Here is a 17,235-nt window from a genome sequence, read left to right on the forward strand (position 1 = left end):
AATCGCGACGAAAAAACCTGAAACATTTCGTAGATATGGATGATCCAATGTTGAAACAACATACAAAGTTTCAGAGTCGAATACGAACTGTCGGGAGAGAACGAAAAAAGAGAAACCTGGACTCAAGGTGGACGGTATTTCAAACACTGACCACCCTTAATCCTCATATTTTAATTTGTTTCCCAATCAAATCACGACTAAAAACTCTGAAATAAATCACGTTGACGGGAAACGAGATGGAGAAACATCACATAAAATTTCAAGCTCAACAGAAACCCGTGGAGGGAGAACGAAAAAGGAGAAATCCGACCACCCCTGACCTACTATTTCACTTTGTTTCTCAATCAAACAGCGACGAAAAAAAATGAAATAAATCACAGACATTTGGAATGATACGGAGAATCAGCAGATAAAATTTCAGGCACGACCGTTACAAGTGGAGGAAAAACGAAAAATGTTAATTCCAGACTTGGGGTGGTCGGTACTTGAGATAACGACCACCCCAGACCTGTATTCGGCCAATTCGTGACGATAAAAAATGAAAAAAAAAAGCACAGAGGCGAATGATACAATGGAGAATCAATACACAAAACTCGAGTCCAAATACATCTGTGGTGGGAGAACTAGAAAGGGAAAAATCATAGACGAATGGTGTAGCGCTGCTTACGTGTCGGAGTTTCACTTGGTTTGGGATTCAAACGGCCACGAGAAATTCTGGAAGAAATCATAGAGGTCGAAGGTCGAGCGAAGAATGGCCATAACTCGGAGCTGGAGAATGGCCGGCACCGGCGGCGACAAGCTAGCCACCGTAACCTATACACATTGACTAGTCTGGGATCTAGGCAGTAGGGCATGCAGGCACTAACTAGGATAGAAGGCACGCTACGCTAGACCTGTCTAAATAGGCTTGTCGGACTGGTCCGACACAGGCATGGCTAGGTACTGCTCGGCTAAGGCACGGTCCGATAGACCCGGCTAAGCAACCGGATCATGTTGTGCCGGTCCGCGTGCTGGAGGCGCGGCCCACGATACGGCCCGTGGCTGATTGTGCCGTGTTGGGTCGATCCGGGCACAGTTGCGGCACGGCGGGCCGGCCGAGCGGGGAGGGGCGGCGGGGCCGGGGCGGAGCGGCCAGGAGACGGCGCGGCTAGGCGGGGCGGGGAGCTGCCGGGGAGGCTAGGCGGCTGCCGCGGCGAGGCGGCGGGGCGGGGCAGGGAGGTGGCAGCGCGGTCAGGCGGGCGGGGAGGGGCGGCGGGGGCGTCCGGGGCAGGGTAGAGGCAGGGGCGGCGAGGCCGAGCGGCGGTGTGGCCGGTGCGGGCGGGTGGCCGGGAGTCTGCGCGGGCGGCCGGGGCGAGACGGGGTGGGCCGTGCCGTGCCGGCCCGTCTGCGCTCAGCCTAGACACGATCAGTCGCACCGTGTCGTACCGGTCCGGCCCGTCTACGCTCGCACCATGCCGTGCCTGGGCAGTGCCTACAGTACCGTGCTTCAGGCCGGCTCAATACGCATGACCCACTTGGACAGCACTACGCTACGCCGCGCCCATTGTGCAACCTTGCATGGCAGCGTGGGAACTCTGAATAGGACTGTTTTGTTTTATATACCCATCACAATGACACTAATAATATTCATATCTACAATGTTGATCAGAATTTTAAAAAATTGAAAAGGATAATTAATAACAGATCTAATGAAAAAATTGCTTCTTTTTCTATTCCCTCCGATTGCAAATATAGGTCGTTTTAGACTCATGCACAAGGATTAAGAAAGTAGATCAAATGACCTTGTTGCCCCTTATTTATTCTGCATTGGAAAAGATAACTCATTAATTTGTAAGAGTGATAGCATTTATTAAACAAGGGCAAGAAGGGAACAAAAGAGAAAAAAGTGCATAGAAGTTTGAGAACGACTTATATTTAGAGAATTGTTGAGGGGGCTAAAACGACCTACATTTGCAATCAGAGGGAGTATAGTCTTAGATAAAGACGTCCAAATGGGCCGTGCCTACTGGGCCGGCCCGAGGCACGGCACTGTAGGCATGGCCCAGGCACGGCACGGCCCGATCACCGACGGGTCGGGCCGGCACGGCACGACGCCACGGGTCGTGCCTGGGTCGAGCACGTGGCACGACGGGCCGGCACGGGTACGGCCCAGCCCGGCCCGGCACGGTCCGGCCCGGCACGGTCCGGCCCGGCACGTATTTTCTATTATATATATATTTTTAATTTTTAGCTATTTTTTAATATTTTTTATCTATTTTTTTATATTTTTATCTATTTTCTATATATTTTTTATATAATTTTTCATTTTTATATATATATTTTTTATCTATTTCGGCCCGTCGGGCCGACTGGGCCGTCGGGCAGAAATCGTGCCCGGGCCAGCCCGGCACGACACGGTCACCGACGGGCCTTGCCGTGGGCCGAGGGGAAGGCACGCGAGCTGGCACGGCACGGCCTGTTACTGTAGATGGGCCGTTTGGACCGTGCCGTAGCCGGGCCGTGCCGAGTCGGGCATGTGCCGGACCGGCACGAATGGCCCATTTAGCCATGTTTGGTCTCAGAGCTATGATTGTAATAAGCCTAAAAATAAATATACAATCTTTCTAGTTAGTTTTGCTAAATATCAAAGTGATACACCATGAAGGATTAGCCATACAGGGAATATAGCTTTATAAATGTACATTCTACGCAGCTATTTCATAGTGGTTAACTAACAAAAAAAAGCCATAAGTAACACTGAACATTCATGGGTCTAGTTGGCTTGAAGCAAGTTATGGACAATACATTCTTTCATGCAACCATCTCAATATAAGCTCCACACTTCTTTTAAGAACAGCAAAGCCAGACAATCTATGATTTTAGGTAACCAAATATATGAGTAAATACTGATAATCGGCACACGTTAGGCCTAAATAAAGGTGAGAATAGTAAAATAGCAGAGAAAAACTGATAATGTACTTTTCCTAACTTGCAATCCATAGACGGTTCAAGCTTCTGAGTCTCATGATCTCAAGGTCAAGAAAAATTATGGGAAATAATTATAACCCTATGCATGCGTATCATAATTTGGACTCAAGAAAATGTACCTGCCAATGGCCATTCGCTACACATGTAATAATAAATAACACATGAGAACGGCAACCCGTTAGGGTCTTGGTTACTCAAATGGAGTCTTAACCACTGAACCATAGACGCTTACATAATTGTCGTAGGACATAAAGGTGTTTCAAGTACTACAGAGGGTAACCTCTATAAAAAAATACATCCTCATATGAATAGTAAATATATGAAGTAGAAATCCAGATATAAATATTCCAGAATAAAGTGGTGCAACTACAACCTCAGATAAGAGATATGGGAACCTCTATAAAAAACATAATTGATATATTCTCATATAAATAGTAAATATATGAAGTAGAAATTCACACATAAATACTCCAGAATAAAGTGGTGTAGCTACAACCTACATATGTGAGAAATATTAACTTTAGCATATTCCCATGTATAGCATGAACAAAAGATAACATGCAATACACCGTAATTCTTGTGGCTAAACAGATCATATTGGCAGGTACAAGTATTTATGGTTAAGGCTATTAGATTGATGCCCAATATTCGAACATCACCATGTATATATTATAAGTTCAATGCATCAATTAACCTCGTCGTGTGACATCATGCACATACATAAAGGTCAGGTGGGATCTCATATGCTCTCAGGATTTGCAAATTTTGTGAAAGCTCAAAAAAATCCAAAGGTCAAATTTGGAACATCCATTTAATATGGTGAACCTTTACATATATGTTAGACCATGATTTGCAAAAGGAGTAATATTTTAAATCATAGCCCGAAAAGGATTAGCAGACAACCATATGTGAAGATGTCAACACATCAGATTACCTTTGGCATTTTAGGAAGATATCGCACTCCATTACATACAGTATAATTTTGAATTCATCTCAAGAAAGATGGGCTCAAATTCTTTGACTTGTAACAGTCTTGTGTCACATTTGTGTTAAAAAAAGATAGAACTTTAGTAGCACACTAAAAAATGACATGGCGAAGGTGATCCCTTGAATGATGATCACCAGAAAAAATTGAAGAAAGGCTGGAGATACCTATAATTCTGGGAGGGGCTTTTATTTTTAGCCAGTATCTTTACTTAATTATCATTTGTGTCCTGCAAAACTCATATAAAAGGTCAAGGTAAGAAGCTAAATCGTCCCTAGAACCTACACCTCACAAATATCGTAAAAAAGCTCCATTTATCCCAAACTGCTTAGGTCCTCATACCTTTGTCTTCCATTAATAAATAATCTATCAATGTATATGAATTTTATATTTACAGGCTTGCAATTTGTTCATCCATGAAATTATAATTTTGAAACACATGAAACTATGAGTAACCCGGCACCATAATTAAGCTCACTCCATCAAAGGCTGCCTAAACCTACAACTGGTTCAAGAATACAATGTCTATAAATAGATTCGGGTGCATAGGCGAGAAGTGACAAAAGTCCAACAGTAAAATGCAGTGAATCTGCAATGTGTTGTCTTGCAAACTTTATCTTTGATATGAGATTTTGAAAATTCAGTGACTGCATCACCACCATCATCTCCACTCCAGTGGCCGCGCCGACGGTGGTGGGGCTGAGCTCCTATCTCTGCACCTGTTAGCTAATTGAGCCTAAAAAATGCACGAATAAGAATGCAACACAAAGGAAAAAGGGAGAAACATGAGGTAAAAGATGAATGGCTTCCCATCGATAAAGAAACATAGAGAGAAAGTGGAAGATCGATGAACCCAAGCGTAGGATAGAAGTAGTTGAAGAAGGCGCACCCAACCATCTGGATCCCCGCCGTAGTGGTGAGCGCTCGAGGAACAGCGTGTCGAAGCCAGCCGTGGTGGCGGTAGGATGGCAGATGGGGGGCTCCTCATTGTTGCCAGTAGCACCTCGCCTATCCCCATGTTCGACTCTATGCCGTCACACTCCTCCCCATCGATGCTCCTCAACTCGAAGGGCAGTGACCGTGGCGTCGAGTCGGCAACAACCTTTAGGTAATGGAAGAAGGAGGAAAAAGGGATGGGGCGATGACTAGACCACGCGAAGCACCGACGGTGACGGGTGCTACGGATCAGGCTAGCCCAGATCTATCCTCACCTGAGCCAGATCTAGCCGACGCCATCTCATTTTTACGGTCGTCGGAGCCCGCTACCGCCCTCCACTGCTAGTGACACCGCCATCCTCATTGCCTTCCTCCTCTCTGTCTCCCCCTCGATCCCGTTCTGAGCAACTGGTTCGACACCTCCCTCCAGCGCTCAGGTGAAGAGGGGTGGGGGATTGAGAGGGACGGTTTGCATCGTGAGAGTGGCTTGCCGATGTCAGATCGCTGGGAGGGGTTGGGGAAGGTGGAGGGGCGAGGAGGAGGCAGATGGAGCAAAAAATGCTAGAGAGACGTGGAAGAAGGAGGTGGCGACGATTTTGGCTCCGCCGACTAGAGTCTTCCTCCGGGACAGGAGCGAGCGCCAACGTCGGGACCCACCTAGTACGAAGCCTGTGATTAGTAGGGGCCCACCTATTAGGAATAGGAAACTACAGTGAGGGAGAGACTTAGGAGGCTGCCGAGGTCCGAGCCACATAGGATATAATTTATATTTCGACCGGCCATCCGTGCGAGCACGCCAGCGTGATCTCTTTTAGGTGGACACGACGCGACCATCCGGTGGTGTTAAGGCCCAGAAAAGGAATGACCAACGCCCTAAAGACCAGCAATCCTCAATGCATGGGCCTCGACAGACATGGCGCAAGACGAAATCTCATCCATAAGTTGTCAGTGAAGAATGGGTTAGCAAGTAGGAGAATTTGGACTAAGCCAATGTATCGAGAGGAGATATAAAAGGAGAGTTGCTAGGAGATGAGGAGAGGCTACAAAACGATGTATTCATTTTGAATATTGTCTTCCTCTTGCCCTGCCAACGTCTGCTTCTAGTTCCTGCTTCCTTTCTTCTGATTCGATTTCTTGCAAGTCGCTAACAATATGGTATTAGAGACCCTCCCTGTGCCAATCTGGATCCACGGATTGCTCCACGCCCATCCCTATTTCTGCAACTCCAGTCTTTAGATTTACATGTACTGGGCTAGAGGATAGCCACTGTGTGTGTGGTATCGTGTGTGTTCTGTGGACAATCCGATAGCGGTGGTATATAAGCCAGGGTCGAACTCTGTAATTGGCATCAAACCAGAAATGTATTGAGACCGGGAATGGTGTTCCTCGGCTGGCACCGTCTTCCCCAAGAACTCTCCCTCGCTCTTGCTCTCAGTTGATCTCTAGATTCCGGCCGGTCTGTTACACAACTCTATCTAGGCAAACGCTAATGCCAATCAATCTGCTCACGTGCGTGTTTTCGGGCCTCAGAGGCAACGAAGCAACAAGAGAGTGTCCATGTAGGTCTCTCATGTAAGACCGACCACCCCTGGGTTGATATTTCACTTGGTTTCGCAAATCAAATCGTGATGAAAAATCTGAAAAAATCTAGTACACACTGGTCACCCCAAAAAAGAGAAATCTTGACTCAGGGCGGACGATATTTCATATACCGACCACACCTGACATCCTAATTTCACTTTGTTTGGTGGTCAAATAGCAATGAACTATTCTGAAATAAATCAAAGATATGAGGAATGAGATGGAGAGAGGTCTTCACACAGAATTTCAGTTTCAATAGGAAGGGTGGACGGTATTTCAAATACCGACGAGCCCTGAACCTTGTATTTCAATTTGTTTCCCAATCAAATCACGTCTAAAAGTTTAAATAAATCAAAGAGATGGGCAATCAGATTTTGAAAGATCACACTGAATTCCAAGCTCAGTCGAAACCTGTGGAGGGAGAACCAAAACATAAAAACTCTAGGATTGGGGTGGTCGGAATTTCAAATATTGTCCATCCCCTGACCTCCTAAATTCACTTTGTTTTTCAATCAGACGGCGATGAAAAATTATGAAATAAATCATAGTAATGGGTAACTAGATGTAGAAACATTTCACAAAGTTTCAAGCTCAACCACAACCTGTAAAAGAAGAACAAAAAAAAGAGATAAATGTAGACTAGGGGTCGATGGTATTTCAGAAACCGACCACCCCTGATATCCTATTTCACTTTGTTAGTCGATCAAATCGCAACAAAAAATTCCAAAATGGAGAAATGACACACAAATTTTCAAGCACAACTATGACCTGTGGTCGGTGTTTCAAATACCAACCGCACCCCTGACCTGTATTTTCAGTTCATTTCACAGTCAATTTGTGTTGAAAAAAGCCTGAAATAATTATCAAATGTAATGATTCAATGTAGAATCGCTGTACAAAATTTCAGATCCAAATACAATATGTGGAGGAGCTTTTAACTTGTTCCAGTATTTTCTATTTCTTGTGTCAAAAACTCTACATCAGCTTTGGGAATTTATGCTTAAAAGAAAGAACTATGTCAACAGTGAGCACACCATCATAGTTAGATAAAAAAACAAGAGTCATGTAGCGCAATCGAGCTAGTAATCTATATGCCTTGGATAGCCTAGCTGTGGTTCTGTATGCCTGTGCTCATGTGTTCCAGAACTCCTATAGTATTGCTCAAACTGAAGACGATCACCAGCCTACTGAATTTTCAATAACAGCTATTGCTGTGAGCATAACTTTTGTCATTTGGTTAAAACCAATAGACACAAATCTTCCAAAGTATATACAAATTGTTTGCTAATCCCAACCTTCGAAAGAAATATTAAGAGGATAACCTTCACATAAAAAAGACAAAATGCTCATGGTTGGCCAGTAGAGTCGTAATGGGCTAATGGCAGCCCTAATGGGAGTGAAAGAGAGGGTGATTGCCCAAACCCAGGTGTCGCCCTTCGCCAGGGCCCTCACCGGAGATGACCAGACGTGATGCCATTGTGGACAGCAGCGCCACGGCGGCGCCCCCACGGTGGACCCCCGCAAGACCACAACGGTGGCACCGAGCAACACCACTGGTGGACAAGCAGGACGCCATGAGCAACGTCGCTGCCAAGGAGGTCCCCACTGCGGCAGCACCCGAATTGCTGGTTCTCTATGCCCAATCCAAACTGAAATCCTTCAAAGGCTAAGGGAAGGCTGAAAGTGCCTAGGGGGGGGGGGGGGAGTGAATAGACTTTTCTGAAAATTAAAACTAAAACAGAGGATTAAATCTGCCGGATACTCCGGTGAAGGTCGGATACTCCGGTCTGGTCCGGAGTATCCGGTCTAGTCCGGAGTCTCCGGTATATACAGGAAATCTAGAACAACTACGAATTAAAGCAAGTAGCTAGAATCTATAGTTGAAGCTAAGTCTACTAGATATCACAGAGCTAAAATAACAATTAATACTAGGATCACTAGGGCAATTTGTATGAAGAATCACAAATTCACACGATTAAGCAAATTACACAAATAAGAACGTGAGAGATTATCCCAGAGTTTAGCCACCTCACAAAGAAGTGCCTACGTCTCCGTTGAGGAGCTCACAAAGAGTCGGGTCTTTTCCAACCCTATCCTCTTCTAGCGACCACAAAGATCAAGCTAGAATTTCCTTACTCAATTCGAAGATGATTACAAACTTCCCATGGCACTCCACAAAGTTTGGGTGCTCTACGGGCGATGCTTTGCCATCTAGAAGCACGAAGCTGCAAGAGTAATGATCACAGCGAATGCCCGAGGAAGAACTCAATACTCAAGTGGCTTAAACCCTCTCCAAACACAAACTCACTAAATTTTGCAAACTTTGCACTAAAGGTGGTTGGAGGGTCTTTGAATGCTCTTAAAGTGCTCAAAGAGTGTAGAGTTCACCAGCAACAACAAGCCTTAAATGCCATGGGATGTGGGAGTATTTTATAGCCCTCTCTCAAAAACTAGCCGTTATTGTTCTGTCAGACCTAACCGGAGTATCCGGTGAACACCGGAGTATCCGGCCCTAAATCCAAAAACGGCGTCAGAACGGTCACATAACGTGTCAGAACTAGCCGTTACAATTATGTTAGGTTACCGGAGTCTCCGGTCCTGACAGGGCTTTCAAAAAGACTAAGTCCGGAGACTAGCCGGACCCTCTGGTCTCTCCAGGTACCGGAGTCTCCGGTGTTCCGGTGAACACCGGAGACTCCGGTCTTTTTATCAAAAAGATTAAAAACTAACCGAGACACCCCTACCGGAGTCTCTCTCGGAGACTCCGGTTAAAACTTATCCTCTTACCGGAGTATCCGGTGAACACCGGAGACTCCGGTCTTTTTCAATTAAAATAAAGACTTAACCGAGACTCTTTGGCGGAGTCTCCTTCCTAAAAACTCATAAACTACCGGAGTATCCGGTGAACACCGGAGACTCCGGTCTTTTTCCAATAAAAATAAATCGGAACCGAGACTCTCTGCCGGAGTCTACCTCGGAGACTCCGGACTAAACACTGAGTACTAGAGTATCCGGTGAACACCGGAGTATCCGGACTCAGTGAACTTTTGCAGAACTAACTCGGTGTCCGTGGGTGAGTGTGTCTCTCAACTAGTTGGTTCTAAAGGATATCTTGAGCATTGAGACATTAATCAAGCAATCAAATGCAACCCTCTTAATAAAGCAGCTATCCTAGACTCAATTTCAAAAATAAAAGAATTTAAATCCTATTGAGTACTCTTAGTTGCTTCTCCTTTTGTTTCGACGTGTGTCAAACATCATGTGTCTTCTCAACTAATATTTAAACCTATTCATAACTTAGATAAACATATTAGTTCCTTAATTGTTTTGTCATCAATAAGCCAAAACCCACTTAGGGGGCCTAGATGCACTTTCAAAGGCACAACAATATCTCCGATGAAACCGCGGTGGATGATCGAGGACGAACGAACTCATCTCGCTGAGGTAATATAGTATCACTTATTTAATTATTCACCAATTTCTGAAGAGCTTCTTGATCTAAACAACACGATTCGATGCAACACGTTGGGATATAGGCAGTCTGGCCTAGATCCGGAAGCTTGGCCGGCAATCTCGCTGGCGGGGAGGGTGTCCTCATCGTCTCCGGCGTGTTCCAAAAAGGGGGAAATGTTCCCCAGGCTGCTACAGTCTTCTATGGGTCAAATGAACAGGGACCCGGCCCAGCCCACTGGGACACCAATGTTTGGCTACTCTCACACATACATATACGCACACTCCTCCCAGCTGGTGCCGCATCCTTGAATTTGGATCCCTAAGGCCAACAACCAACTAGGGTTAGGGTTCCCAGCAACGAGAGAGGAGATCCGACAATTCGGTTTGGGAGCGAGGAAAGCGAGACTTGTGAATCCCCCTCCACCTTTGTCAACTCTTTTCGCTCAAGTTCTGAAGGCGGTTCCCATGGCGCGTCCTCAAGACCAAGATCAAGGGAGGCTGTGGGGGAAGAGAATACCAGAGGAAATCTGGATGGATAAAGAAGATCTCCATGGAGGAGATCTGTAGAGAGAGCGTGATTTGAGCCACAAGCTTCAACAAAACTTTGCTGCTCAAGGTGAGCAAGGGGGCTCCTGTACCCACACGAGAGATGAACTCCACCACCGTGGCCATGGTGGCCGGGGGGGGGAGCATATGGTGACTCAAGACCACAGTTTGGCCAAGGAGGCTGCGGATCTGGGGCTGGAGACCATAGATCTGAAGGTGGTTTTGGGGGTACATGGGGTAAACAAGAGGGAAGGCAAGAAGGGAGATTAGCGGACTGGCAGCAGGGCGGCCAACACTAGTGGGACGCATAGTGCCAAGGATCCAAAGGTAAACACCCAAAAATGACCAACCCTATAGAGAAAATTAGGTGCTTTAGATGCCAACAAAATGGCCATCATCAGGCGGATTGCACTGATGAACCACTTTGTTTCAAATGTAAACAAACTGGCCACATAGAGGTGAATTGTGCTACTAGGTTTGGCAAGACCAAGAAGATCTAGATGTACGAATTCACCACACAAAACCTTGGCTTCTACTCTATGCACATCCCAATAGAGAAAGCACAGGTGTTCCAAACTTATGGACTGATGTCTGTCCTCATGGGTGAGGCAACAGTAGAAAAAGATCGAGCAGAACTAAAGCACCTCATTGATCCCAAATGAGATTGGAAGGTGAGGATGCTTGATGAAAAATAATTCATGGTAGTGTTCCCTAACAAGGAATCCTTAACAACTTTCATGATGTTTAATTCTGTTGAATTGGCCTTACACAATCTGAAGGTCAAGATCAGTAAGTATGGAAAGGACCCAGATGTTACTGATGTACTGAAATCCATTTGGATCAAACTTTATGGAATCTCTGCTTTGCTAAAGATGTGGAATCAGTTAAGGAGATCACCTCCCTGGTGGCTAAGCCCCTGGTGGTAGATGAACTCAGCCTTTTAAAGAATAACCCAATTAGAGTTAAGGTCTTGTGCAAAGACCCTCACAAGATCAGGAATTTTATTGAAATCTTCTTTAATGGGGATGAGCATCTGATCAGATGCATCATGGAATGCTTTAATGACAAGACCCCAACAGGAGACACCCCCAGCAAGCAAGATGAGGATGATGACAAAGGGTCAGATGATGATGATTTATCTGATTTTGATGAAGAATCTAGTCATGGTGACTTGGCAAAGAAAGATATGGAAATTAAGGATAAGAAACGTCAAGCAAGAAATCACAAACCAATGGGAAAAGGGAAGCAAGTGCCTGGGGGGGGGGGGCTATACCTCCAGAAAACTGCCAGGAAATCACTCTCCTTGCATCATTTGATCCAATTATAGGAGAACTTAAAGCTTATAGTAAAGTGGAGGTGGGGGAGAGCCATAAGGAGTACCCCTCTCTATCACAAAGCTTAATTAAGATAGGGGATAAGCCCTTGGTGACTTATTCTACCATGGAGGCAGTTCATCACTCCCCTTTAGAGTTAGCTTTAGCTCCCCTCCACCAGGTTACAAAGGTAGACTGCTACATGGGGGAACAACACAATCTTGGAGCAGGACAGTTGGAGGTTCATCCCAAGAAAGAAGGTCAATATGACACTGATGCCCCCCCCCCCCATGATTTCCATGTTCCTGATGGAATGCTGCATGTTCATAATCAGAAGGGCCCCCACCTGATTTGTGCCAATTCTTGGCCAAACCTATCACTCACACAAGACATTAATACCGAGCATCTTCATTTGAATTAGGAGGTTCACACATTTGATGAACTGCAACCAACTGAGCCTATGGGAGAAGAGGATGACAACTTTGACAATCTCTCACTTGTTAGCACCAGGACTGTGGATGATGACAGCTCCCAAGGATGGGTGCATGCCCAAAAAAAAAAGATCAGAAATCCCAAGAAAAAGGGCTCAACTATTGCCACCAGAGCAAGCTCCAAGATCCCCAGAGATGACATACCAATTCAAGCCAAAGCTATAAAGAGAGCTCAACAAAACAACTCAACTGCAGGTACTTCTTTATCACCTAACCAATTTACTATTCTAAACAACTCTTCTAATACTTATATTGCTAATGTCATCCATGAGTTAGATTTAGTGGCTGATAATATTAATACTCAAATTGATGCCTTTAAAGCTGAGGAAGTAGCTAGGGCTAGGATTGTAGAGGTAAATTATAAAGCCTTCCTGCAAAAACAAAGTGAGCAGGAAGCCTAATTGTGGAGGGCTTGGAAGAAGATATGACCGTGGAGGTCAACGACAACAGCGTTAGAGATCTTGATAATTCTAACTTAGGAGCTCTGGAGCCCACAAGGAATGGAGCTATACACAAAAAGGGGAGAGGCAGACCAAAGAAAAAGAACAAATGAGGATTCTCTTGTGGAATGCTAGAGGGTTAGGCAAACCAGTAAGGAGAAAATAGATAAAGGATTATATAATGCGGGAAAAGCTGGATATCATAGGCATCCAGTAGACTATGAAGAAGGACTTCACAGCAAAAGAACTTAAGGACATAGCTGGGAATGAAAACCTTGTTTTGAGTTCTTCCCTGCTCATGGTCACCCTTGAGGTATCCTTGTTGGGGTCAAGGATGACTTGTTGGAAGTGGAGCAGAGTGTGGTGCACCAATACTTTATTCAGTTAACTATGAGGATGAGAACCACCAATCTCAGATGAGAATTCATCACAGTATATGGACCTAAAAATCATAATACTTCCAAAGACTTCATCTGTGAATTAGAGGGGATCTGTGACAAGATGTCACTACCTCTTCTTCTGGGAGGGGATTTTAACCTTATTAGGGAGGCATAAACATGGCCAAATGGGCCGTTCGTGCCGGCTCGGCACGGGCCCGACTCGGCACGGCCCGGCTACGGCACGGCCCAAACGACCCATCTACAGTAACGGGCCGTGCCGTGCCGGCCCGCGTGCCTTCCCCTCGGCCCACGGCACGGCCCGTCGGTGACCGGGCCGTGCCGTGCCGGCCCGGGCACGATTTCGGCCCGACGGCCCGACGGGCCGAAATAGATAAAAAAATATAAAAAATGAAAAAATACATAAAAATATATAGAAAATAGATAAAAATATAAAAAATAGATAAAAAATATTTAAAAATAGATAAAAAATATTTAAAAATAGCTAAAAATTAAAAATATAAATAAAAAATAAAAAATAGTGCCGGGCCGGACCGTGCCGGGCCGTGCCGGCCCGGGCTGGGCCGTGCCCGTGCCGGCCCGACTTGACCGGGCCGTGCTGTGCCGGCCCGTCGTGCCGCGCGCTCGGCCCAGGCACGGCCCGTGGCGTCGTGCCGTGCCGGCCCGGCCCGTCGGTAATCGGGCCGTGCCGTGCCTGGGCCGTGCCTACAGTGCCGTGCCTTGGGCCGGCCCAGTAGGCACGGCCCATTTGGACGTCTTTAGGGAGGCACATGACAAAAACACTAACAACATACATAACAACTTGATGGACCTCTTCAATGGTTTTATTTGAAAATTTCACTTAAGGGAAGTGAAAAGAGCTAGAGCCAAATACACTTAGACTAATAAACAACTAACCCTAATAATGGTGAATTTGGATAGATTCCTTATGTCCTGTAACTGGGAACAATATTTTCCCTTATGTCATGCATGGAGCTTGACTAGGGTTGGCTCTGACCATAACCCTATTTGTTTGGATTCAGGGGAAGCTACGGTGCATAAATGTAAGTATTTTAGCTTTGAGAGACAGTGGCTCCTAGTTGATAGTTTCAAAGAGAGTGTCCATTAAAGGTGGTTGGAGATGAAAGGGAGAAGACATGTTAATGTTTATTCTATGGATAAATGGCATGGCAGCCTATGTGACATTAGGCGGTTTATGAGAGGTTAGCATAGACATAATATTGGTGAACAAAACAAAAATAAGCATGATATGTTAGCTCAGCTTGCTATGCTGGATAATAAGGTAGACTCTGAAGGGCTGGCCATGGAGGAATGAGAGTTTAGATAAGTTAGAGGAAAGCCTTGAGAAAATCCTTTCCATGGAGGAGATTTTCTAGAAACAGAAAGGTGGAAAGACCTTAATTAAAGAGGGGGACAACAATATTAGATTTTTTCATCTATTTGCCAATGGGAGGAGGAAGAAGAACTTGATCATGTCCATGTAAACTGATCAAGGTCAAATCAGTTCACAAGAGGAGATTAGGGATCATATTTATGAATTCTACAATAACCTCTTTGGATATGAATCCAAAGGTGGGATGAGGCTTGTTGATTCTTTCTGGGACAACCATAACAGCCTGCCACCTGATGTCAAAGATACCTTGATCTAACCTTTTTCTACACAAGAGATTGAGGAGGCCTTCAGGGGAATGAAAGAAGATTCTGCACCAGGGCCTAATGAGTTTACTGCTACCTTCTTTAGAGTCTTCTATGACTATGTCAAGGAGGACATCTTTGACATGTTTGCTGACTTTCATGTTGGGAACTTGGATATGAAAAGAATCAACTATGGTGTCATAAAATTGATTCCTAAGGTCAAGGAAGCCAACACCATCAAACAATATAGACCTATCTGCCTAATATTTACTACAAAAATTTCACCATGGTCCTTAAAAATAGACTGACACCAGTAGCCAAGGAGGTTATAGGCCCATGTCAAATAGCCTTCATCAAGGGTAGCAACATTTTAGAAGGGGTGGTGATCCTTCATGAAGTCATACATGAACTAAGAAGAACTAGGCAGCAGGGGGTGCTAGTGAAAATAGACTTTGAAAAGGTCTATGACAAGGTCAAATGAGATTATCTAGAGGAAGTCATGAAAGGGAAATGGTTCTCTCCCATGTGGATTGATTGGGTTATGCAGTTTGTCAAGGGGGCAGGGGCAGAGTTTACATAAATATTAATGGTCAAAGAGGACCAAACTTTAAAACTTACAAGGGATTAAGACAAGGGGACCCTATCCCCCTTACTTTTTAACATTGCAGCAAATGCTCTGGATGCCTTGATGGTCAAAGCTTCAAACAAGGGCCTTCTCAGGAGGGTGATTGACCATCTCATTCCAGGTGGGATCACCTATATTTAATATGCTGATGACACAATCCTGATGATTGATAGGTCTAACGGATCTATCCTTAATCTTAAAATCATCATTTACTGCTTTGAATAGATATCTAGACTTAAGATTAATTTTCACAAAATTGAGGTATTTGGGTTTGGTATGCAACAAGAAGAACAGGAAAGTGTGGCAAAAATGCTAAATTACAAACCGGGATAACTTCCCTTGAATTACTTGGGTATTCCTGTGTCTGAACACCATTTAGGTGATGCGGCCTCAACTGAGATCCTTCCAAAAATGATCAAAAGGTTAGACTTGTAGAAGGGCAAAAATCTGACATATGGAGGCAGATTGACACTAACAAATTCCTATCTCACTAGCTTACCTATGTATACCATGGAGTTTTACCTCCTTCCTAAAAGGGTTCACAGGAAAATAGACACTATCAGGTCTAGATTCTTTTAGAGGGGGGCTAAGGATGTGAACAAATACCACATGGATAAACAGACTGCCATCTCCAGGCCTAAGGACTATGCGAGCCTTGGTATTTTAAACACTCTGATAATGAATGATTGCCTAATGGTCAAATAGATTTGGAAGATTTCATCTGGCTCTGAGGACATCTGGTGTAGACTGCTTAGGGCCAAATATATGCCAGATGGTAATTTCTTTTCATCTAGACAGATAGGCATCTCTCAGTTTTGGAAGTGCTTGCATAAGGTTAAACACTTATACCAATGGGGAGCGGTGTACAAAGTGAATAATGGTAATAAATTTTCCTTTTGGAGAGATGTGTAACTTGGAGACACTCCCTTAAAAACTTAGTTTCCTCATCTATTTAACCTCTGTGCTGACCCTGATGTTGTGGTCTCTGATTGTTAGTCATAACGAATGGGAGGTGCAGTTCAAAAGGAGTCTGATCACTAGCAATTTACTCCAATGGGAAGAGTTGCTGCACATACTACAACATGTTCAGTTGAATGCTGATGAGGATGAAGTGGCTTGGGCTCTAGATAAATCAAGGAAATTTATCATCAAATCTCTGTACAGGTTTCTCGCCTTTGAAGGGGTGTCTTGCAAGGGGGCAATGACTCCCTGGTCCTGTAAACTCACTTTGAGAATTATGGTTTTCTTGTGACAAATATTTCACAATAATCTTCCTGTGTCCACCTCCCTCAAAAAGAGGGGTGAAAAGGGAGCATGAATTTATGCTTTGTGTAATAGACTTGAATATGCAAACCATATTTTCTTTGGATGCGTTTTGGCATAATTCAATTGGAGTGCTCAGAGAGACAGTTTTTGTTGGAATGGGTTTCCTGTCTTGGCAGCCGACTTATGAGCGAGCTGGCTCCCAAAGTATTTCAAAATCTCTCAAAAGCTAGGTCTTTTTCTTTTTGCAGGGGTTGCTTGGGCACTTTGGAGGACGCAAAATTGCAGGGGTTGCTTAGGCACTTTGGAGGACGTAAGACACCATGACGATCAAGAAGAAGTTCTCCCACAAGCCTGTTAAAGTGTTGACACTCGTTGTATCCTTCGTACAAAAATAGAGTATCCTTCTCAGCGAAGATGACATAGCCAAGGTGAACACGGCAGTAACTCAGGTCCGGGAGTGGCTACGGAGCTTTACCCAGCTGAGGGTCTAGATTCTGACGTTTGTGAAATTTGATTTGGTGTCTTCACTCAATCATGTAACTTCTCAGCATGTTTATCCGTTACTCTATCACTTTGATGGGTGTGCATCTCGGTCTGCT

At 44.7% G+C, this 17,235-nt stretch overlaps 1 protein-coding gene across 1 annotated transcript; it reads right to left on the reverse strand.

The window, feature by feature from the left end:
* Positions 1–950: 950 nt before the first annotated feature.
* LOC133906830 (vegetative cell wall protein gp1-like) lies at positions 951–1,559 on the reverse strand. Its single transcript, XM_062348842.1, has 2 exons — positions 1,553–1,559; positions 951–1,471 (listed from the first exon to the last, which is right to left on the reverse strand). Exons 1-2 carry the CDS (start codon positions 1,557–1,559, stop codon positions 951–953), a joined length of 528 nt encoding a protein of 175 aa, XP_062204826.1.
* Between the last annotated feature and the right edge of the window lie 15,676 nt (positions 1,560–17,235).

Source organism: Phragmites australis, chromosome 23 (assembly GCF_958298935.1).
Source record: "Phragmites australis chromosome 23, lpPhrAust1.1, whole genome shotgun sequence".
NCBI classification, from domain to species: Eukaryota; Viridiplantae; Streptophyta; class Magnoliopsida; order Poales; family Poaceae; genus Phragmites; species Phragmites australis.